Here is a 23,885-nt window from a genome sequence, read left to right as displayed (position 1 = left end):
CATGTCACAGCACCATCCACTTTGTACCGTACCTCCTACAGATCCCTCCCTCTTCTTGAGAGCTGTTCAACACTATAAATTAAGAGTTAAGGCCTAAATCCTGCTAAGCCTGATCCCTGCAGGCAGATACCCAAGGCTATTCTTCAGCGGGACGTGCTCACCAGTAAGGATCTGCCCATATGGATCCTATTTCTCCACGATATGTACAACATGTGGCATAATTGGGCTGCAGTCCTTGGAATTGGCCTCTGATTTAATAAAACAGATGATTCACTTCCAACGTGTTAAGTCCTCCAGCTTAGGAAGGACGTCAAGTGTGCCTTTCGTTGGCTGTGTACGCAATGGTGGACCCACATGGACAGAGGCGGATCCAAGCTCCCCAGCACTGTCAGCCCTCGCAGCCGGCTTCTCCTCCACGCTCTGTGCGAGGTAACCCTTCCATCAGCAGCACAAAGCCCTCCAGCCTGCATCTGCTCAGCCCAAAACCACCACAGGCTGGCGGATGGGGATGGAGGAGAAGACCAGGCCCCATCTGGGCTTAGCTCTGGGCTTATATATTACACAGGCTTGGACATCACACTACCAACAAACTGTTGCCCTTGGCCAGCTCCCTCATGTATCTTCCACCTCTCTCCTGCTCCCCTCATGACCCAAACCCATGACCCTCCTTCGCAATAGTTCATAAACATCTTTCCTTCACCAAGTTAGGAGGTGCTAACTAGAAGTGCCCTGCTGCTTCACTAGAAAACAGCCACAAAGCTTGAAGTTCTGCTCTGGGAGCGAGGGAGGACAAAAAAGGAAAGTGCTGGTGGTAAGTTCTTCCCCTCAAACACCATGTCCTGTTGACAGTAGATGCTGAAGTCTCTTGGTAACCAGAATCTACCTGCTAGAAAATCCCACTGAGGCTTGTGGGCCATGCCAGGTGTTGTCACAGCTGAGTAGACCTTCTAGAGCTTCTTCCAGGAGCAAGGAAACACAGCCCTGTCCTCAGATCCTCGGACATTTGCTGTCTGAAGAGGCAACAGAAGCTTAATTTTCAGGCTCTAGCAGTCGTGTGTAGTCTCAGCTCTAACTACAGACCAGCACAGATAACCAGAGACTCAGTAGTCACCGCTCAGTGAGAGATGCCATGAGACACCTGAAACTACTGGCAGATGTGCTGAACTGCCTCCAGCCCTGGCTTTCACAGAGATCTGGTTTTAAATGTAAATCAGTACTGCTGAGTATCTTTTAGTAGAGTTGTCATAGGACCCTCTCTTCTACCTGCTGCAAGGGAAGCCTGTGCCCTAGTCTGGGCTCCACAAGGTATGCCCGCAGGCTCACAGCACAGCTTCTCACCAAGAAGGACCCCATGTTGCCCCCACAAGTGCTTTGTTATAGCATTGCTGCTGGTGGAGCACATGGTCATGAATGCGTAACAGGTTGTGGGAGGTCTGTGGATAGCACGGGTGGCTTTAGGGGATGGTAAAAAACATCATTCAGTCTGTACACCCAGTTCTACAACTAGGAAACTAATTTATTCCTAAAGAGTACTGATGTCAATTAATATGCATGAGGGGTACACCGGGAGCCTTATACAAAACGCTTGTGCAGTAGCCACTGCAACACAAGAGCATCATCTACTGTAAGATCCCATGGGCAGTCACATGGACAGTTACCGACATATTTAGAATCACAGACTGGTTTGGATTGGAAGGGACCTTAAAGATCATGCAGTTTCACCCCCCTGCCACAGGTAGGGACACCTTCCAGTAGCCCAGGTTGCCCAAAGCCCCGTCCAACCTGGCCTTGAACCCTTCCAGGGAGGGGGCAGCCACAGCTTCTCTGGGCAACTTGTTCCAGGGCCTCCCCACCCTCACAGGGAAGAATTTCTTCCTTAGATCTCATCTAAATCTCCTCTCTTTCAGTTCAAAGCCTTTACTACTTGTCCTATCACTACATGCCCTTGTAAAATGTCCCTCTCCAGCTTTGGGACACTACAAAACAAAGGAATAAGGGACTACGTGGGCACCTGTTCTGTCACTGCGGCACGGCTGCTCCTCAGCCTCCCTGAACAAACTTTTCTAGTAGCTGCCTTCCCTTCAAGGACACTTCCAGGGGTAACTGTTGCCAACTAAAACAGAAGACACACAGGCACGGTTTAAGAAAAAAGCAAGCTTGCTACAAAAAATAAATAGAAACATTGGACAACTATGGCAACAATAAAATGAACAATTACTACATTATAGAACATGCACATTGAATTCTATTTGATTAACAGTGTTATTTTGTAAAGTAAACAAAACTTACAATGAACATGAACATATTTTGAAACTGCTGTAGATCTAAAACTTCCATTTCTTTTTTTTTTTTTTTTTGCTGATGTCTCACTAATACCTAGACAAAATGTTGGGAAGACTGCTATTCTTTGTAAGAACTGTTTTCCTTAGGGAAAGTAGGGAGCATTAGAGGTCTGGAAATTATTGAATGTTAAGCCTACTTTAGGGTAACACCTATTGTTATTCTAGGTTAGCAACCGTTTCTTGAAACAGATCCAGTAAAGAGATTTATTTTCATCTTCTCAGAGTAATTGGGATGTTTCTGGCAACTCTTGAGATTTGCAGTGTTGCACAGAAACAGAGCATGGGGGGAACAGGAGAGCTGCACCCAGAATCATTAAGTGGTTCTGGTCCTCTGCTTCTGTACAGCAGATCCTGGCAGGCAAATAAGCAGTCACAGGATTTCTGCAGCCAGTGACAGAAATAGCACTACAGGAGAGAGCACGCTACATGCCACTTTTTGAAAAAGCAATAGTGATTTCTAACAGGAACTCTGCATGGGAAAAGGAAATAGGGTTTGTGTATTAAGGCAAGCACTGCTTTCACAGAACAGCTAAGGAAAATCCACCTTCACGAGAATTATTTATATCTCCGCAGTGATACTTAAATAAGACATATTGCTTCATTACATAGAATGTGCCAAAAAGCCAGGTCAAAGCAAAGTAAGTACCTCAGATACACCTTGGAAAAACATACTGCCCTGAATTGGCAGGATATTTAAGATGGTAATTCCCTCTGCCTCAAGAATTTGTTTAAAAAATTGGAATCAAAGTTTAACTTTTATGATTATTTGTCCCATTTTCAGACACTTCTCTGTCACTCTTTAAAATGGTATTACTGCATTCCACTTCAGTCTCATCCTTTCTCTGCACCCAAAGAAATAAGATGGGAGCCACTATAGTTTCAGTAAATGGTTTTCCACCACACAAATCTTTTAAGTTAAAGGGGTACCTATCACTGCAATCTGCCACTCCTTTGCTCCTCCGCATCCTGCCAAGCCATCACCATGCACACTACCTGCTACAGGTTCCTAAGTGACCCACTGATGTGCCTAAAAAATGAGGCATTCCTCACCAACAGGGCAATTCAAACAGGCTAAATGAGGAGCTTCTGACTGATTACAGACATCAGCATCTCTGTGAAAAGCAGTGCAATGATCAAGCACACCAAGCCATCAAGGCTCCTGGAGCCAGCTAATTAGCAACACTAGTCACAACGGTATGTCTCAGCTGAGCTCCAGTAGCTAAAGGAATATTTTACTGCATTTCCCTTCAATTTGCCTCAGTACGGTCAAAAAGATCTCATTTACACAGTCAGAAAGCAGTCTTCAGCTCCTTTGGCCAATTATATGGCCCTGGGTGCCAGTTTTCCTTCTCTGATTATGCCTGTAAGCCTGGGCTCACCCAGCCTGACTTCACTGAGAGGTGGGGGCTCACAATCTCAGAGGTCACGACCACCTCGCGTTGCTGTCTTTAACAGGGGAACTCACAGACATTCCCAGGATGGGAAAGATTTTTTAAATACATTTATTTGATTAAAATTGTAATTGAGATCTTCTTTAAAAAAGACAATTTTCCATATGACATCTAATTTAAAAATGCCTTTTTTTTTAATAGCATTAACATAGATTTGGGCTATTGTCATATATTCAGAGGAACAGAGCAAGCTATTAGCTAAAACACTTTACTGATTGAGGTAACAATTGCTTTAATAGGAAAGCATGCCAGAAAGCATATACAAGTAACAGAGGAAAGAAAAGATAATACTTTTAATTTAAGAGTAATTTTTACTACTCCAATGTAAATAAAATACCCTGAAAACATTTCTTAAGCTGTACATAGCCACTTTAATATCTATGCTTACTTAGTAAAAGGTTGGCTTTTTTTTCAAATTCATTCTTATTTTTTGACTGCATTAAAACATTAAGAGCTGTATTTGTCATAGTCTCTATAACTATTCAATTTTCTGTTGCTGGGGGCCTTTCCCACTGCAACTGGCAAGTACATAAAAGGACAACTGTAAATAAGTTATAAAACTGGCATGCATCAGGAGAGCTGCAAGACTTTTCAACCATTCAAAATTTAATCTATTTCCACCTGTTTCAGTTAGACAGAACCTTCCACAACTAAAAGCACTGTATTTAGTGCTATCTCAAAATACTTTTAAAAAACCTTCAGCAGAACATACAGATCAGAAGCGCTATTACACAGTTTCCCATGTCTTAAGACAATGTCACTCACTAGGATTGCCAAAACAACAGAGAAAAAATTGCCAAAACTAAAAGGTACCTTGCAAAAGAATACACACTCTCAGAGAGGCACAGCTTTACTACGAAATTCAGTGCTATGTAAAAAGCAATTCACATTTTATTTTAAATTGCAATAAACTGTACAAAAATGTTTCATTTTTGCCAAAAATAACAGCAATATTTTCAATCTTGCTTCTAGACAAACTCTTATTTTAATCTTTCCTGCATGAGTTTACAAATAGACAATAAGATGCGTGGGATTTTGTCAGAGTCAGGATAGAACAGATTTAAATGTTTGTGGAATAAATTTTAAGATTTTAGTGTCTTAAGAACTTCAGTATTCCTGCCATGCTTGTTAAAAGCCTAAAGAAAAAAAAAAGTTGTGTCTCACACAAAGGAATGTAAACAGTCACTGAGAGATTAAACAGGTTGATTCTTTCATGAAACTGTAAAGTACCTCTGTATCACTAACAATCACTTCACACCTAGAACAGTCCACAGCACGGGGATCGTGCAATAGCTGAGTGCTCTCTCCAAAATGCCAATTAAATATACATCAAAGACTTTTTTTTTAAAAAAGTTTTCAAAAAGAATAAAACCCTATGTAACAGAACCAAAATTCATTATAATCTTTTCAATATTTGAGGTTTTTTTTCTTATCCTAATTCATGAGCGAATATGTAACAGCCCCACCAGATCTACAATCACAATGTACTTTTTCCAAGATGCCATAAAATAAGCAAGCACCTAAAGTCAATCAGACATACAAGCACCTCTGCCAAGAGCACAAGCTTCTTTTCAGGCCTGGTTTTGTTCGCATAACACATTTAATGCAGACTAACAAAACGTAATTTGGGTTGCTGACCACAGCTTCTTCAGTCTGAGACCTAAAATAGAAATAAAATTGCAGTGATTTTTTAGATTTCACAGTTTTTTTTCCTCAGCGTTGAAACCTGATTAAGAAAAAGCTGTTTCAACAGATTGGTTAGAGCTTAAAAAAATTAAGCATCTTCTGTTACTTCAGAGTTGTTTGAGGGAATAAAGTCCTCTTGAAATTCCACTTTACCTGGATAGAGTTTAATGTAGGTGTCCACCATTAAATCTAGGTCATGTTTTATATCAAAGTTTATGTTCAGCAGAGCTAGGTTGCTTGACCTTTGCTCTGTCAAGGTGTTTTTCAGGTACGCTTTTAAGCGCTTTCGTCCAATTTCATATTTTTCATTCTCCACCTTCATCACTGGAAGTATGCTCAAGACTTTAAGCAATGCATAAACATTAGGGAAAAACTTTATGTCGGGCAAGTGAAGCGCTTCATAAATAGTAGCTGGAAGTTCAATATCTTTTCCTCTGTGCTTCCACTTTATTCTCCAACAATGAAGCTCAGCAGAAAGCGTGTCTGGATTAGGCAAGTCATTTTTATACATGTCAGCGTGATGCTCCTCAGACGTATTGAATTTGAGCTGCCCCATGACTGAGGGCACCAATGATAAACACTTAAGAGCTTTTAAATGTTGTTCTGAGAATATATCTTTTAATTCTTGAATAATATGCTCCACTGTGGGGACACTAAGGATTTCTTTGTAGTAATTTTCTGACGTTACCTCAGAATCCAAGTTCCCCTGATGCGCCCTGCGAAATTTTCCTGGGAGTTTAATTTGTACATCCAGTTTTGTAGCCAAATTTGTTGCTTCCTCAAACCAAAATTCATGGTAAACTTCAATATTCTCCATCACTTCATTCAGAGAATGCAACACCGCTGTTAAGCTGCCAGCTGCAAAGAACACATCTGATGTTTGTCCTTGGAGATTTTTTCCAAATGCTCTTGTAAAAGACAGCACGTTTTTCAGAATTACAACGGTGACAATGAAGTCGAAATCTGTTAATGCACTTGAAAGAACAAATGCTCGACCGACAATAAAGTTGTTCCACCTGACGGATGAGTCGCTGCTTACCGCATCCAAGCACAGGACCAATGCTTGCATGAGGTCCACTAAAACCTCGAAAGTATCATGCCTGCCTGTCCACTGAGAACGGCAGATCTCCTTCAGCTCATTACCCTTCTCCTTATTGTTCTGAAAAAGAACAGAAATCATGTTGTCCAGTTCTACTAGTAATTGCGGAGACTGATTAAAAAGACAGCAAACTTCTTCGATTGTTCCTAATGCAATAGAAACACCAACAACAGGGACAGATTTTGCCAGCCAAACGTTTAAGGCACAAGAGGAACACAGCGTATACACAGCTTGGGGATACTTTTCCAAGACTCTTGTAGCCACAACTTTCATTTTAGAAGCAAACCCACTGGAGACAATGTAGGCTTGACCTCGACAGTACTCCATGTTTAGACCCCACTTTTCAGTAATAGTTGTGTGGAATTTAACAGCTAGAATTTCAGGATCAGCCTCATACGGTAAAAACCCTATGAATTCTTCTCTCAGATTATGAGAATCATCAACAAATCTCACCAGCACCGGCAAATGTTCCTCTCCTGCTATGTCTACTACTTCATCAGTGACAATAGAAAAGAAGTGCGAGTCTCTTACTTCCCTCAGTGTCTCCTCTCTAACACAGCTTTCACAGATCTCAAGCATTTGTTTCTGCTGAGTTTTTGAACAGTACTCAAGATTGACTGCAGTCATCTCAAATCGTTTCCTCAGAACTTCATCTCCAGCATTTATTCTATATTCCAGTAGAGCCTGAAAGTTGTCTGAAGTAAAAATACCTTCTGGAAGCTCAACAACATTATGGCCATCCAAAGGAATATTTTGTTTACCCATCAGGATCAAAATTTCAAACAGAGATTTAAGGTAATCTTTGTTTTCTCTTTCCTCCAGTGTTAAGGGGACTGCTTCTTCCTCTTGTTCTTCCCCTCCTTCCTCTGAGACAGTATTTCGTTCATTGCTTTCATTCAGTTCTTGAGTTGCCTGTTCCCGTTCAAAAGCTTCCTCAACTACAAAATGTAAAATACTGTCAGTGTCAAGAAAACATGAATAAAACATAACATTTGCTTCCCCTTACTATCCTCATTACCTTTAAGTTACTGGGGTCCAGAGAAGAATGTTTCCAGTTTAAAAGTGAATAAATAATTCAGAAAGAGTTTAAACTGGTTGTTTGAATCAAGCAGCAACTCAACTATCCTTCTCATATATGTAAACTTATAGTTATGCGTCCTGTATTATCTTGTCACCCTTAGTAAATGAAGATTTTATGAACTCAATTATTTTGCCCACTTACTCTTTTGTTGCTTCAGTGTTCTTATTTCATCTTCACTCTTTTAAAAAAAAAAAAAAAAAGAGAACAAACTTATATTGATGATAACGTCTGGCACGTGACCATAAAAATATTAAAACACATCAAGATCAGATACAAATATTGTAGACGAGAAAGTTTTAAGAGTGTTAATATTTACCAAAAAGTAGGAGAAGGTCCAAGAGAAGGAGGTTTCTTCAGGTAGTTTATTGCTGTCATGACACATATCCACTAACTACATGAGAATAGTTTGCTACTACTGCTGAGGTTCCTGTACTTGTATTAGGAGTTTGTTCAGTATGTGTTTTATAAGCAAGTCGATTCCATTAAAGAATTCTGTTTTAATATGAACATGCACTGTCAGTAAACAGAACAGTCGTTAACTCTATTTTCAGTCAATAAACACACTCAAACTCATGAAGAAATATTTAGAAATTGTCTGTAATTTTCCAACATAAAAGCAGAGTTTAGGAGTTTAATTCCTCTTAACTGTCAGTATACTTGTAACTACAGAGACCTAGAGACACTTCTTCTGTGACACAAAACATATCGACAATTCCACAAAAAACTTCTTGATCTTGGCTTTATACGTGGATCATCTTTTCAGAATAAGCTAAAACAAGCATGTCTGAAGGGGTGCAGACTTCAGAAGTTAAACGGGTGAACCGAAGATCACAATCAATACGTAGCAAGAATTTCAGGGTACCATGTGTAAGTTGTTATTACAGCGCTAACCAAATACAAAGGAAAAGGAAGCTATGAAATTTCTTTGGAAGACAGAATCAGCTCTGGCTCAACACATTTCATTTTCCAGATCGTTTCATTAAACCTTCCTTAGTAAATAAAATCTATATCAGCAGAATACTTGGGCATTTAACTTATAATCAACAAAAAGATACTAGAATAGGCAGTACAGAAAATGCAAACACTCAAGTGCTAAATATTATTTGACACTTACATGAAAGTTTCACATGAACTTACTTGCCTTTACTGTTTTAATATTAAAAAAAAAAACCCAAACCTTACATGAAAAACTTACCAGTTCTTTTATCCTTTTTCTGTGTCTGCTGTGGGGATTGTTCAAGTGGCTTGTAAGATCAAATATAGTTGGCACAGCATTATCCCGTAAAACCGTTCTGTAAGGGCTCTGTAAGAAGACAGACATCTAGATTAGGGATTTCTTTGGGAAAATCTCACCGTGTGTGCACAAAGAAACCCCAGAATTTCAGATGCCATGCCATTCTCCTTTTTTATAAAGTATTTTCACTTTCTGATGTTTCAAAACAAACAGAAAGCTAAGCTATGCAATTCACATTTCAGGGATATCAAGATAACACTGAAAAAGAGAAGAGAGATACTAAAGAAAACCCCAACCCAAACCACAAATACTTCTTCCTCCCCATTATCTTCACATCAAAGACCCCAGATGCAATAATTTTAATTTACTGCAGCATTATGTTTTTTTATAAACATTCTGGATAGAAATACATTTATGCATCAGAAAGGAAATGTTTTGTTACTATTGTGCTTTGGTTTTTTATCACTTGTTTCACAATTCTAGAAACAATCACAGAAACATGTTCATTGCAAAAATGTTCAACTGCTTCTTTATGCAGACTTATGAATTCCAAAAACCACTACTGTGAAAGACCATACTGAATGAAAATTTATCTGTCAAATGTGCAGGAGAAAGAAAGGATTTCTAGATGGTCATGTCAATGCTTCTAGCAGTTAAATAAAAATATTTTAAGTAAAATTTTATATTTGGATATACTGTGAACTTATGTTGTCTAAACTGGCTAATTTCCAGTAAGTACAAAATTTTAACTGATGGTGTTTATACCTGTCACTAAGTTGAAGTATATTTTAAACAAACCAATTTTCATAAAGTTTCATTTCAGATTCAGAATTATTCCCAGTATTCAGTTGTTTGTTTCTGGGATGCTGGCTAATCAGAGACCCTGCCACGTGTAATACCACCAGGAGCTCAGTCTGACCTGTGCATTTTAATTATCCTTTGTAACTAAAGGACTGATTTTGCCTATGTATCAAGAGTGAAATTCAGCCTAGAAATTAAAACCTGATACAAAGTCCCAAGTCCACGTTTCCTGCTGTTATGTAAGCTGCTAGAAGCAACACTATCTTGTTAACAAGAATTGAAAGCTATTATTTTATTAACAGGAAACAGTGCCAAGATTTTAGCTGGATAAAATATAACAGGAACCAAAAGCTTGACAGATACAAAGAATGTTTAAATCTCTTGGCCACAACACAGTGTAATGTAACCAAATCACCCCACACATACACTTCAGTAACAGAACATTAATGATTTTAAGTAATGAGAGGTATGCAAACTTACATACTTACACCCAATAAATTTATATAATGTAGTAACATCTAGTGACAATAAACAAAATGAGCATTGCTTTGCCTGAGGAGAGAACTGCAGTGAAGACCAGCGTTCCATAAACATATTAAACCAGCAGGAGCAGCTCTGCTTTTCTCTTCCCCAACTGCTCATTTCCACCTCATCCTTTGTGCCAACATCTGCGAGCCTGTGCAGTGCCCTGGACCATGACAATGATCTCAATTAAGACTCAGAGATTAATTTTCCCAGGGGATCACAGATTACAATTCAGCATTCTGATGAAAAACGTTAGTCACATTTTGCAAGACGCAATAAACAAATGCTTGGTTTTACTTACACTTCTACATATCATAGAAGTCTCAAAATGTTTAGCGCACAATCTGTAATGCTTGTTGAGTTGATCTGGAGTTTTATCTTCTAAATCTGCCCTTCGACAGTTCTCTACCCATCTTTGACATCTGCATGTAAGCAAAAGAATTAGCTAGTTTTAAGATAAAACAAAATCCCCTGCAATTTCAAACCATACCCAAAGTTGGAGTGCAGCGAGCCCTGCCCTTTATGTGAGGCTAAGAAAAGTTCTGTACACCTTCCGTTGTAACGTACCATCAAATCTTTTTTAAAATTTTTCTCCTTTTGCTCATCACTTAACACCTCCCCAGCAAATTCATGAATCGCTTCCCTTAATTTGTATATTCCTGCCTTTGTCTCACACACACAACAGACTGTAACGCAGTTACTCATGAAACCTGACCATTTAATTTTTAAGAATTTAATCTTAAAAAGAGAAGTTAAGAGATATGCTTATAGACTAAAGTCATAAAGTTTCTGAAGGCAGCTATTAAAATAGTTATCCTCTCCACCTCCTTCCAAAACACAGCATTTTTCTTATTGTGGTCATTGGGGACTTCAGAGCAGATATTTGAAGAGGGAAATAATAAAAATAAAAAAGCAATCATTCTACAGACAGTACTCACACACCTGAAGTATGTTTTTGTTAGATGCATATTTTTTACATTTACTTCTGCTTTGGATTTGTTCTCTGAGATACAACACAAAGCTGAAGAAACATTTCTTCTACTAATAGGGCTCCTTTTAGACATGCAAGATACCGTTTCCTCTGGTGAGTAAAACACTTGCAGTAATTGATATAAACGCATTAGTCAGCCTATATTTCCCCCAACGGGGTCTATGCAATCACTTTCTTGCTATGGATTTTTGAGCAACATGCCTAGACTGGTTCTGCACAGCCACTCCAGTAAAACTCATCTGCTATTTTATTTATGCAGTAAATACATATACATAAAAATTAACAAGACTCCAGCAGCTACTGATATCTCTGTATTTAAAAGCTTTTTAAAAAAAGTCATTTCCTTCCTGCAAAAATAATCCTCTGAAGCAGCATTATTTAATGCACTTGCTTACACCTCGTGGCATCACAGAGCCACTAATTTACAATGACACATAACTAAATAGAGAGCTGAAAATACAATACAGACGGCTAAAAATATTCACATGAACGCAACTGATTTGTTCATTATTTAACAGTACAGAGTGGTTACACAAGCTCTCATTCCTCTTAGGGTTAAATTCTCTCCCAGACAAACTCAAGAACACCAGAGACAATTACATTATAAAGAATTACAGTAATATTACAATAATTCTACAGCAAAAAGGAGAAGGAACTTTCACTAAAGTCTCAGTGACTTATTTTACTTTACAACCCATCAGTCTTCAACAGACTGATATTTTAAAGTGTTGCGTTGTTGGTTTTTTTTTTAATTGGTACATGTTGGCAATGTCCACAAAGTTCCAGGAACATACACAGAGAAGTTACATGAAGAGTCTACTCTTTCAGTAGTTCCCCACAACCCAATCATTGCTGAATTTCATGAAAGTGAAAAAATTACTCGGTCCACTTAAAAACAAAAGGTTTTAAATCTTCTCTTTTATTCCTAAATTAAAAAGAAGATGGGTTCTGACCCAAGAAACAGCTAGAAGCTACAAGAAAGCAATTTTGCTGTTGTTTTTGACTACAAATACTGAGTTATTGCTCATAGGAGCAAGAAGGAAGAAACATAATTAATGATTATTCACCAATTTAGGAATGAAGGCTGTCTCGCCAGATCTTTTGGTGGGCAGCCCACATGAGGCAATCCACAGGTCTGAGTGGATTCACCATCACCTCTACTTTAAGCAAGTGCAGTAAAGGGCAGCTGTGAAGATGAAAGGGGCGAATCTTGGATTCTGATCTCTGCTGGCTGAACCGCTTCTGCATCTTAATTTTTCATTCTTGCAAAATATCAAAATATCAAAATACCAGTGGCAGTAAGTGCCATAAAACAGGAATCATTTTTAATACTGCTCTCTGAGATTCACACATAGTATCCTTAATAATGACTTAAAATAAGAAAAAAAATGTTTAAAAAAAGCAGATTTTTGGCACCGCAGATCTTGCACTCTTGCCTGGACAGTGCAATCACCCCAACAAGAGAACGGGAGAGTGTCCTTCGTTTACCCAAATGGTATTAACACAGTCTTTTTACACCAGAGACCTTTAGCACGCAGGTTATATTGAATCTGGCTCTCCTACTTTCTAAACGGGTGTTAATTACTAGATAACTCATTAAAGGTGATCGCATCGGGCTGTCACAAATGCTGATGAGCTTCCCTGCAGTTAGTGGGGAGGGTTTCAGTCCAGAGGGGTCTTCAGAGGAAGAGCCTGACCCTCATGGTCTCACCTGCCTCTCTCAGTGACTCAGGGAAGCTGAGGAAGAGCACCAGGGAGCCAAGTCAGAGCTCCATCCGTTAAGGATAACTCCTCTAAATCACCTCCTGGCAACCACACAGGGACAAACTGGTGGCAGCAATGGTGCATCTAGAACTAGCGCACAGTTGTCAAGGTCAGACAAAAATCTGCCTGAATCCCTTCACCGCCCATGTTGCTGCCAACCAGAGAACAAGTAGACACTAGTAACAGCTAGGGACCAGATCAGAGTAATGCATGACGGCAAAAGATAGCACGAGCTCTTCAGAATGGTATTACTCAGGAAATGAGTCTCACAAAGATTAAATGAACCACCCAACATTGCTCTCCCTTCCCAACTTCTCCTACAGTTACAGAAAAGTGGCTGTGGCCGCTGCCTTTTGTGCTGAAGTCAACACTGTCAGAGCACACGATCCAAAAGCCGCCCTCGGCCTCCAGAGCCGCAGTTTGAGGATCCTGATCAGACACGGGCACCAAGCTCCTCACCCCGTCGGAGCAGCGGATAAGTCACCGGAACTCTAGACATCTAGGAAACTCTACTGGCAAGGGCTGGAGCGCTGACATCCCCTCAGGTAGCTACAGGACTAGCGGGGGATGGTGGAGGTTATGCAACTGGATTCCAACATGCAAACTCCATCTGAGTCTGGATTCAGTCCTTCAGTCTTGCTACAAGTTTGGCTCCAAAAGGAATGCTCTCCGAGGAATGGAAGAACAAAACAAAACGAGGTCAGACCCCCGAAATCACCCAACATAGCTCTGCATGGCATCATCCAAGCAGCAACTAGAAATATTTTAGAGTAAAATTATGTATAAAAATTTCTCCAGTTTTTTGGTATTGAACTAACGCACACTGCATACTGTTGCACAAGTGCTTTAGTTGCAAAATACTTGGCACAAATTAAAAGTCATGTCAATGCAATATATTACACCACTGCTTAGGTATTGCTCATTAGCTTTTAAGGTTTTCTTCGGTCACAAACTTTACATTTTCAGAGATCTGCTGACATCTCATGGAAGCTCAAATGGCAGTTTATTGAGATGCGGATAGACCGTAACCCATTTACGTTACCTCAATACTGGTCAGCTGCAGCAGAATAGTACCTCTTTGCTTAAGAAGCATTTTGTTCTAAATACTCACACCTCACCTTAACTCAAACCACCACAACAGAGTCAGAAACATGGATGAAGGTTAAACAGACAGATCTTACAGTGGGAATCACTGCCTAGACTGTATAAAACTATAAAATATTGTAGGAATACAACAGAGGATTGGCAAGGAGGACTGTAAACACACTCAAGTGACTTGCAGCTGGGGTGCTGAAAAACACATATATCACACTAATTGTTGTTTAGCTCTGCATGCTTGACGGGTAGAATGTCTGCACTTAGATAACACAGGCCTGTGAGAAACTCACAGGCGCCTCATCCTTGAGATTCCTGCTCTGCTGTGAATCAAAGGACAACGGAGAAGTACGCCTGCAAAAATCCTGGATACATACAGGTAAAAGCAGCAAGCCCAAGACCTTTTCTTTCTTCTCCTTTTCCTGACTAGCAAGGACCGAGCTCCATGCTGCCTGCGTTCCTGCTTGCGTGCCTCTGCCCAGGTGCTGCTGTGGAGATCTCACGGGTCATGAGATAACGGGAATAAATTTACTCTTTGCATTTTATCTGTGGTTTTGTGGTTGTTCCTGCGTCCTGCCTGCGCCGGCTCACACACCAGTGTCCTATTTGTCTCGCACACACCTCATCGTCCAGCACTACGTCACCTCAGCACACACAGCACGACTGACAGACTTCCACTACCTGAACCAGCGCTGGCCCTGCATGGGCTCCCCACAGGCTCCTCTGCCTCACCCCATTGCTCCTGCGCCCCTCCAGCTGCCCCACACCTCTAACAGCCATACACCCCATCGCTGCCCCACACCCCTAACAGATGTGCACTCCTTCACACCCCCGTACCCCCTCACACCCTCCCACACTCCTCACAGTTAGGCAGCACCTTAGGGCCTGGCACTCCTTCACACCCCTCATGGCCAGGCAGCCTCTCACTCCCTCAGCGCCCCCCACCTCCTCAGCCCCCCACTCTCCTCACAACTACACAGCCACTCACTCCCTCAGCTCCCCACTTCCTTGCAGCCCCCCACTCTCCTCATGACTATGCAGCCACTCACTCCCTCAGCCCCCCACTTCCTCACAGCCCCTCACACCCCTCAGCACCTCACTCCCCGGCAGCCCCCCACGACTACGCAGCCACTCACTCCCTCAGCCCCCCACTTCCTTGCAGTCCCTCCACTTCCCTCACAGTCAGGCAGCTCCCCACTCCCCTCAGCCCCTCACGGTCTGGCAGCCCTTCACTCCCCTCAGTCCCCCACGGCCAGGCAGCCCCCTACTCTCCTCACAACTACGCAGCCACTCACTCCCTCAACCCCCCCACTTCCTGGCAGCCCCCCACTTCCCTCACAGCCAGGCAGCCCCCTACTCCCCACCCCCCTGGAGCGGCACCGCCGTCTGTCACCCTTTGAACAACACCCCCCCCCTCCCCCCCCACACCCGTCCCGGCGGGAGGGAAGGGGCGGAGGGGGGGGTGTGTGGGGGGGGAAGAGGCGGCCGCTCCGGCGCATGCGCAGCTGCTCACCCGCCTCCCCGCCGCAGGCCGGAGGGTCCCGCGGAGCCCCGCCCCCCCGGCGCCACAGCGTGCGCGGCCTCCGCCGGGAGAGCGGCAGCTCCGGGCGGCCGCCGGCCCCTCACAGCCCGCTTCCCGCCGACCCTCCCTGTCCCGCGCTGCGGTGGTCGTGTCCCCCCCCCCACCCTGGCCTAGGTGAGGAGGTGCGGAGCGGGGACGCGGGGGGAAGGGGGAGGGAGGGAGGCGCCTCCCCGCCGCGGTGTCCCCTCAGGCGGAGCGGAGGGCTGCGGGGCCTGAGGGGAGAGGCGAGCGCGCCGCCCCCCCCCCCCCGACCCGCCCCTCCGCAGCGCGGGCTGCCTTCCTGACGCGGTGCCGGCAGTGCCCGGCTGGGGTCTCACCTGACCGGGTCCCGGGGGAAGCGGAAGAAGGCCAGGTCGGACTGGGTGCTCTTGCGGGTGCAGTTGGGAGCCGCACAGAAGTTCGGCATGGTCCCCCGGATTGGCGCCGCTGCCCCTTTAAATCCGCGGGCCGGAGGGAGGGGGGTGGGGGGTGTATGTGGGGTGGAGGAGGAGGACGGGGGGGGAGGGAGGGAGGAGGGGGGTGTGGGGGGGAAGCGGCTCTACACTGCTGTGAGCGGCCGGGAGGATTCACCGCCACCGGCCGCCGGGACGAGAGCCGCCCCCTTCCCACAATGCACCGCGCCCGGCCGCGGGACAGCGCGCATGCGCGCGCGGGGCGGGGCCGCCGCCGCCAAGCGCGCGCGGGCCGACGGCGCGCCTGCGCGTGGGGGAGCGGCCCGCGGCAGCGCCGCGCATGCGCAGAGGCGCGGGGGCAGGGCCGGGCGGGCCTGTCTTCCGCTGGGCCGCTCCGGGGTGGAGAACAGCGAGTATGCATGTGGCACGTTGGGTATGTCTTCCTTAAAAATGACCTGAGCGTGTAGAGCGAGGTCATAATATTTTTCTTTTGCCTGTTTTCTTCTGTTTTACTTTTTAGGAAGGTGTCGTTACTACACAGCCTGGATAATGAGAGAAACCACAAGTGCTCTAAGAAATAAAGTAATCAAACAGGGAGTATACCTAGCGTGAAGATATTGTTAGGTCTGTCACAGGTAAAAACGAAAGAGAAAAGAAACAGGAAACAGAAAACTGGATAGTTGGAAGAAGAAAAAGATTCATTCACCAACAGTGGCCTGCTAGTAGTTTGAGGAAGTAGATCTAGCCGCTGTGAAGCTTATAAATGCTGATGTCAAGTGATAATTGTTTCAGGTGTAATAGTGCTATCGTGTAAGAATTCAGCTGTGATACATCTTTAAAAATCATGTGAAAAGTGCCCTGACGTGGAAATTTGTTGGGCTTTAGGAAGCATAACCCAAGTATATGAAATAGCCAAAGTATGTGTCTTTTCCAAAAAGTACATGAAGGAAAAACAACAAAAAAAAATACTCATTTGATTCCTTTTCGCTCGGTTCAAAACTTGTAAGCTTTTTTGTTTCATGTGAGTAGACAAAAGCTGTCTTTTCCATGAGGAAACATTGTCGGCAAGGGCCCTTCAAACTAGGAGTCTCAAAGCATATTTCGTTGGACTAATTTCAGTGACATTGATTTATTTGGTGTTAATTCTTTTCCAGAATTCTAAATCGGGCATGTAGCTGAGTTCATTCCTTATAAGTAGTTTTGAATAGTCATTTAAGCCAATGCTAAAGATAAGTTTATCTGCACCTGGCTGCTGTCACTTTACTGGGTAATTGCCAACGTTCGTGTACAGTGAACTGTATAAGAGAGTTGATCAGATAAGTAACTCTTTTTTGAATACACTCATTTACCTTTAGGTTAGATTTAATTCAGGTAACTGCCGTCTGATTTGCTGTGCAGATTGCATAAATGCTCATGCTGACACAAGAGAACACGAGAGCAGGATCATTTCCGATTGCAGTGACTGCATAATGGTAGTGTGAATTTTAAAACCCTTAAACCCTATTTCAGTGGGAAGAATATACTTCTTCACCCTTAAATAATTAATTAAATATATTTCGCCCAAGATTGAAGGACCTTTTCTCCTCCAAATTGATTTGCCAAACAAAAGCGCGTGCGTGCTGAAACTCCTCCTCGGGGTTCTGAACAAGCCAAAGCAGAACATTATGACAGCATTAAAAAGAAATTAACCATGGCACATATCTCTGAACTGCTATTTCTGACTGACGCTTCTGTCGATACTGCATCGTTTGAATCACTATACAAGACTGTTATGGCCGTTATCTTCTAAATGTGTATATATTTGCATATGAGCTTTCCTAATGAAATGAATGCAGTGGCTTATGCATAAAGTGAATTTATGGAAGTCTGCTGGATGATGTTTTTTATGGGGAGACTAATTTTTAAGTGATTCCTATATGATGGAAAGAAAATGACCTTAATTATTTTCAAAACCCAACAATATTTCTAGAAGCACATGATTTTTAAAGTAAATTAGTTTACATTACTACTTAGTTGGAAATTCTAAAAATTAACTTCTGTTGTAGAGTACCACATCACGAAAACCCTTTTTTTCTTGCAGAGTAGCCTTTGAAGTGTATGTATATAATTTGTATGCTGATGATTTTGTGTCTTGAATAATCCTCCAAGTATTGTTCAGTGTATTTCCAAGCGTGTCTTGTCTATTGTCTGTTGACATTGAATGGGGATTATGGACTGTATTAGTAATGTTGTACAGATAATCTGTATTCTCCAGATAAATTATTCTTAATGGAGTTTTCTGTGTTCTTGTGGATTTTTTAATTGCTTTATTTCCCCGCTGTGTCTTCAATGTCAGCTGTATCTTAAATCCAGGATTCTCTATCAGTTGTACAATAACCTTTAATGTACTTCTGGAAATGAACTGCAGGTCTCTTTCCCAGGGTGGAAGTCGGTATGCCCTTATTTTCTGATTGTACTGTTTCCTGCTATTAAAAGTTTATTTGCAAGAGAATATTTGAAGTCTGAAATGCTTTTATGACTCTTACTACTGTTACATTCTCTTGCAAGTCATACAGCCCCATTGTTGTTGGGATAACCTGTCTGTAAGAACTAAATGGACATCAGGTTAATCCCATAGATTCTTTTTGTGGATCTGTATCCGCACGTGCTGAAATTCGCAATGACAGGATGAAAAACAAGATGTTTCTGTCTAGGGCTTGCCCAGAGTTCTGGAGAACTGGGAGGCAAAGGTGGGGACTAACAAAGTCTTGCACACTGTGTGAGTGCAAACCTCAGACCACACAAGTGCACACTGAGTATGCAGTACTAGTGACCAATGTGCAACAACTCCAACCCTAAGTTGGAGTAATGCAGCATCCTGGCTCCTCCCTCATGGTTAACTTTTTGCAAATGAAAGTTAGCAATGTCTGTGATGATGTTCAAGGGTTATCGGAACCAATTCCCATTGCATTTTGCCTGTTTCACTGGGATCTTTTTTTTTTATGATTCTGATTCAAATTCAATGAATGCAGAGAAGCTGTGGCTGCCCCCTCCCTGGAAAGGTTCATGGCCAGGTTGGGTCTTTAAGCAACCTGGTCTAGTGGAAGGTGTCCCTGCCCGTGGCTGGGGGGTTGGAACTGGATGGGCTTTAATGTCTGTTCTAACCCAAACCATTCTGTGATTCTATGATTTTAACAAGCTTTGCATCAGGTCTTCAATATGAGGAAATCCAGAGAGCACTTGGCTTTGCAGCACTCTACTTGTACGCGAGGGTGTTGTTCATGTTGGGGTCTGCCCAAATAAATGACGTGGTTTTGTGCACCGGCATAGCTTTCCAAATGACCTGTACCAAGCAATTTACTCAGCAATCTGTATTCTGGCCTACAGCTACTTCCCTCCCTGCACAGGAAAGCAGCCTTCTAAATTACAAGCGACCGCTCCGAGTCCAGTCCTCTCTTCCACTCGAGCTGCTGCAAGCATTCAGCCAGCCCAAGGAGGTGATGGCAGGCTACTGTGCTGCTCCGTGGGCAGCAGGTGCGAACGGAAAGACAGACATTTATATCACCATGAAGGAGTTAAAGGGAGGGAATCTGAGTCACCTTTTATTTTCCCTATTCGCTTGCCCCAGCCCAGGAGTGACAGGTTGTCCCTATTTCGCTGCACAAGCCTTGCTAACCACCGGTGTTAAGACCAACCTTTTAAATAAAAGTACGTGAACTTTTCCCAAAGTTTCGGTGAAGGCTGCGCAGTGACAAAAATGTTACTTTTTCTGTTTTGCAAACTCAGTGCCAGCTTGCTTTCCTTCTCCGCTGCTGTTTTCACCCTGCAACGATACTGTATGTTTAAGTAAACTTTCATTTGCAAGGTGTCCCAGAATCAGTGGGATCCTTCAAAAACAGTTGGGCATAAAGGGTTTATAAATGATGATATTGCTGGGAAAACAAGGTTGGTGATTGTCCAGATAAGCAAATGCCTAGTTTCATTGGTCGTTAAGTAATTATGATTGTTAACTGTTTATCTTGTCTGTGGAGCTGCCTTTCTTTGTTGTCAGGTCTCCGTAAGAGTGATCAAATACATCCTTTACGGTTGGTATGTTCCCTCACTTCCCCAGCATTTATAGCACATCCATCCTTGTAAAAATACTTAGTCAAAATCAGGAGCAAGTTATTCACTAATGAGTTGTCCCAAACTTTGAAGCAACACGCAGTGCGTTGGTGGGTTAGAAGCACAACTCGAGGGAGACCCTGCAAGCTCCCCTAAAATACAGTGCAAATCAGATCCTAGCGTGGAATTCTGCTAAATGCTAATCTGGGATATGTTCTTTGAATTGCAGATGTATGCTAGAGTTACCGATGGTTTGTAATATGCATATGGGACCATAGATAAGGACATAGTTGCTCAGTGGGGCAGTAACTTCAATACTTTGCCCTATTCCCACGCTTTCTGTAACAAGAAGTGCTTTTGCTTTCTTCAAGTTTATACATTGTTCACCAATACAGCTACAAAGAGGATGGAGGTTTGCATCTGCCTCCCCAGATTGCAGAGGGTTCCGACTTTATTTCGCTCTTTGATATGCTGCAGAATGACACAATGGAGGGTTTTTTTCATTATCTGAGGTTATATAATCAAGTTTTTGCCTCAGCGTAGCAAAGTGCTTAAATAGGTGCTCAACTCAGTGCACGGTGGCATTTTGATGGATTTAAGCCTTGCTGAATTTAGGTATTTTCAGCACTGAAGCTCTTATGATTTGTAAAATAAATAGGTATGTTGAATATAATATGTATTACTTATAATAGGGAAAAAAATATCCCTACTAACTGGCAATACAAAGCTATCTTCGTGAAAGTAGTTGAAATATCTTTATGGATTTAAATACAAATAGTCCTGGGTGACAATCCCTGTATCTGACAAGGTTGTATATAAAAGGCTCCTCTGGCAAGCTGCCAGCACCTAAACGTTGCCGAGTCTTCTGCTCTTAGCCAGGAATAAAAATGTGCTGGGAAAGTGTTTGAGGAGGAAGAGAGAGTTTAGGAGTGGTCTGAGGGTGATAGAATGAAATTAAAATAGAGATGCTCGTGTCATGAAAGCGTATCGAGTCACTGAATAACCTTATAAGAGAAGTGGAAACTCCATTGGTTTGGCCAGTTAACTCAGAAAAAAAAAAGACCAAAAAATAATTTAACTTTTGTAAAAATCTAGGCTAGTTCTCTCTTATGCAAGACATAGAAGGTACTTTAAACCATCTTTAAATTCCCTACAGATATAAATTACCTACAATGTTGTACTCAGTATAAAAGCGTAGTGGGTTTCTTCTTTTCTCAATTGCTTGGCAGGCTGATACAAATAATTTTTTTTTTCTTTGATTTCCAATTTTACTTTTGAAATTACCAGCGTAAGTCTTTTGGAAGCTGAAAATTCATTGTTCGTGGCAGAAAGGAAGCAGCTTCAGTAGCTGTGTTTCTCATGTAGTACCACGCTGATGGGCCTGTCTTCTACCTGGGAGAGGCTGCTCAGAAGAAAAAGCATATTTTGGAGTCTGTATCAATCAGATTATAGTGATGCAAGTGGAGATGCTGTTAATAAACTGGCAAGAACCACAGCAAGGCTCTTGTGTTCGTTTCCTACGAGCCCCCGCAACGCCGAGAAGCGCAGCTTTGTCCTGGTGACCTGGGCTGCATACAAATCACCACCTCCCCGTGAAAATCACTGCTCCTCCCTTGGGCCATCCCACCACTGATGCTTCCAAGCTCATTGTCTTTCCCCTTCCATTGTCTTCAGGGATAGAAGGAAGTGTGGTGAGACACAGATTATTCTGTTAGCGCCCAGAAAGTTGAATTAATTAGACCAGTGCATGTAATTGGTGAGAATTGTATTATTTAAGCTGATGGCGGATCTGAGGATGTCAGGTCGTGGAGAACATAAAGTAGGAGGGCTTGATGGTCACTATATTTCTTTCCCTTACTGGAAGGAGGAACAAATTTTGCTTAAATGCATATGATTGAGCAAATTCTTAAAAATACCCAGCAGCAATGCTGTTTTAAATAATAATGCGTGGCTTTGGTATATCACCATCTGTCAATAGGTTTTAAAATGCTCTTTATAAAAGTGGGAAGCGGAGCCACAGGAGAGGTGATACGACGTGTGCAGGGTTGCTTGCTAGGTCACCATCAGATGAAGGCTACTGCAGGTCCCAATGAGTCCCAGTTTCTTCTCTGCTGACTGTAACAGGAAGGCTAATGGTGAGCTGCTGTTAACACATTTAGAGCAAGGTATCAGCCTAATGTGACCAAGCTACAAAAATTCAGTGATTTACTGCTTGAAGGTGTTTTAATTACGTGAGTTCTTAGCTTGCCTCTGTTACCCTGAACAAGAGGCCTTGTTCAGATTTGCTCCAACTCTATGTGCTTGCTACTGGAACAAGAGGCCTTATTCAAAAATTGCTTAAACTGTATGTGCTTGTTATCCATGGGAAAGAATGTATTGTTTACTGGGAATCGTAGGCCGCAAAACCATTTCTCATCGCACATTGCAGACCCCACAATGCTTCTCATCACACCCAAGGCCACTTAGTAGGTATTGTTATCCATACAAGTGTTTCTCATCAAACACAAGGACAAATTGGACGTACCAGATAGGTCAGCCTGTTCTTCAAACCGTCAGCAATAATTAGTAAGGTACTTCTAATCAGGAGCTACCGTCCTTGAAGACGAGAAACATCCTGGGACATGGAAGCTTGTTAAAATTGTTTTAAGCAAATATGCTTAAGACACCTGCCTGGATAACAGGCCCTTACCCTTCAAGCTTGTGCAGAAAGTTGACAAACCCACTGTATGTTACTAACCAATAAAGGATAGGAGCGATAAGCAACTAACCAATAATCATTATAGAAAATATGTAATCACGTAGTTTGGAGTGTATAAATACTTGGAAGTTCTTTGGTGTGGTGTGCTTGATCTGTGGATGCTTTCCACCCTGTGCAGAATAAAGCAGTATCTCCTCTCTAAACTAATTTCTGGTTTTGAGAGTCTTTATTTCAGGTAACACTTCGACCACAAAATAAAATGGATTATTACAAACTAGTTTTACCTTGTGTTTTTTTTACACCGTTGGGCCTTGCCTCCTTAGGAAATGATGAAATGTTGCTGCTGTCAACAAGTTTTTCTGTCGTTTTGCTTTCTGAACAGTCAGAAAGTGCTCTGTAACTTTAATCCTCCTTAACTGATGATTCAGGGACCAAGGATGTAGGTAATCAGAACTAAGAAAGTGATTAACATCCGGAAGGCAACTAAGGCTGGAAAAAACGCTGGCATTTTCACATTCTGCATTTTCTTCCTTTACTCACAATGAATCCATTTCTTTTATATGAATTTACTGAAAAAATTACCCTGTGGGACATTTCACCATTTTTCTGTATTAATGGAGTAAGCCTAAATCATATTGTCTTTATTTAATTTTTTTAGTTTATAACTGGAACACTCCTGACATTTGTTCATCAGACGTAAGGAAATGCTGTCAAGTCTCCTTCGGGTGACCTCCCTGGATTAGGCTAGAAGATCCAAGCTGGCTACATGCAGTCATCCTGAGTCCAGATAAGCTTCATTTAGTAAAATGGGAAGATCCATGCTGCTCCTGGGACTGGTTAGGCCTTCTTGACTCAGGAAGATGCTCCTGACCAGAGTCTGTTGGCCTCAGGGATAGCTCTGGGGCATCTGCTGGCGCTTATCTCTGCTTCTCTGCAGGGACAACCTTGGTGAATCCATCCCATTTGATCCCCTCGTCCAGAGCACTGATAAAGATGTTAAATGGAACTGGCCCCAATACTGAGCCCTGGGGAACACCACTCGTGACCGGCCGCCAGCTGGA

The 23,885-nt window shown here is 42.5% G+C and overlaps 1 protein-coding gene and 1 long non-coding RNA gene across 21 annotated transcripts in view; one reads left to right on the top strand and one right to left on the bottom strand.

Annotated features, from left to right (window-relative positions):
- The window catches only part of THAP12 (THAP domain containing 12), a 44,138-nt gene extending 28,007 nt beyond the window's left edge, over nt 1-16,131 (bottom strand). For 16 of the 20 annotated variants that reach the window (XM_074860491.1, XM_074860504.1, XM_074860488.1 and 13 more), the window contains exons 1-5: nt 15,969-16,131; nt 10,521-10,641; nt 8,855-8,962; nt 7,801-7,837; nt 5,633-7,516 (exon numbers count right to left, since the gene is read on the bottom strand). In XM_074860491.1, the coding sequence (XP_074716592.1) occupies nt 5,633-7,516; nt 7,801-7,837; nt 8,855-8,962; nt 10,521-10,641; nt 15,969-16,057 (2,239 nt within the window). In that variant the 5' untranslated portion in view covers nt 16,058-16,131. Of the gene's footprint in view, nt 1-2,011; nt 2,114-4,654; nt 7,517-7,800; nt 7,838-7,975; nt 8,152-8,854; nt 8,963-10,520; nt 10,642-15,968 lie in introns of those variants that run through there. The other 4 variants (XM_074860500.1, XM_074860487.1, XM_074860508.1 and 1 more) reach the window with 4 other exon arrangements.
- Nucleotides 16,132-16,413: 282 nt separating this feature from the next.
- LOC141939878 (uncharacterized) lies at nt 16,414-18,534 on the top strand. The gene is made up of 2 exons (XR_012627775.1): nt 16,414-16,476; nt 16,564-18,534. It is a non-coding gene; the product is annotated as an uncharacterized LOC141939878 (long non-coding RNA).
- The last annotated feature ends 5,351 nt before the right edge of the window (nt 18,535-23,885 follow it).

The sequence above is a fragment of the Strix uralensis genome, chromosome 2, assembly GCF_047716275.1.
Source record: "Strix uralensis isolate ZFMK-TIS-50842 chromosome 2, bStrUra1, whole genome shotgun sequence".
NCBI lineage: Eukaryota > Metazoa > Chordata > Aves > Strigiformes > Strigidae > Strix > Strix uralensis.
Note: the sequence above shows the minus strand (reverse complement) of the source record. Positions and strands in the feature narration are given on the sequence as shown.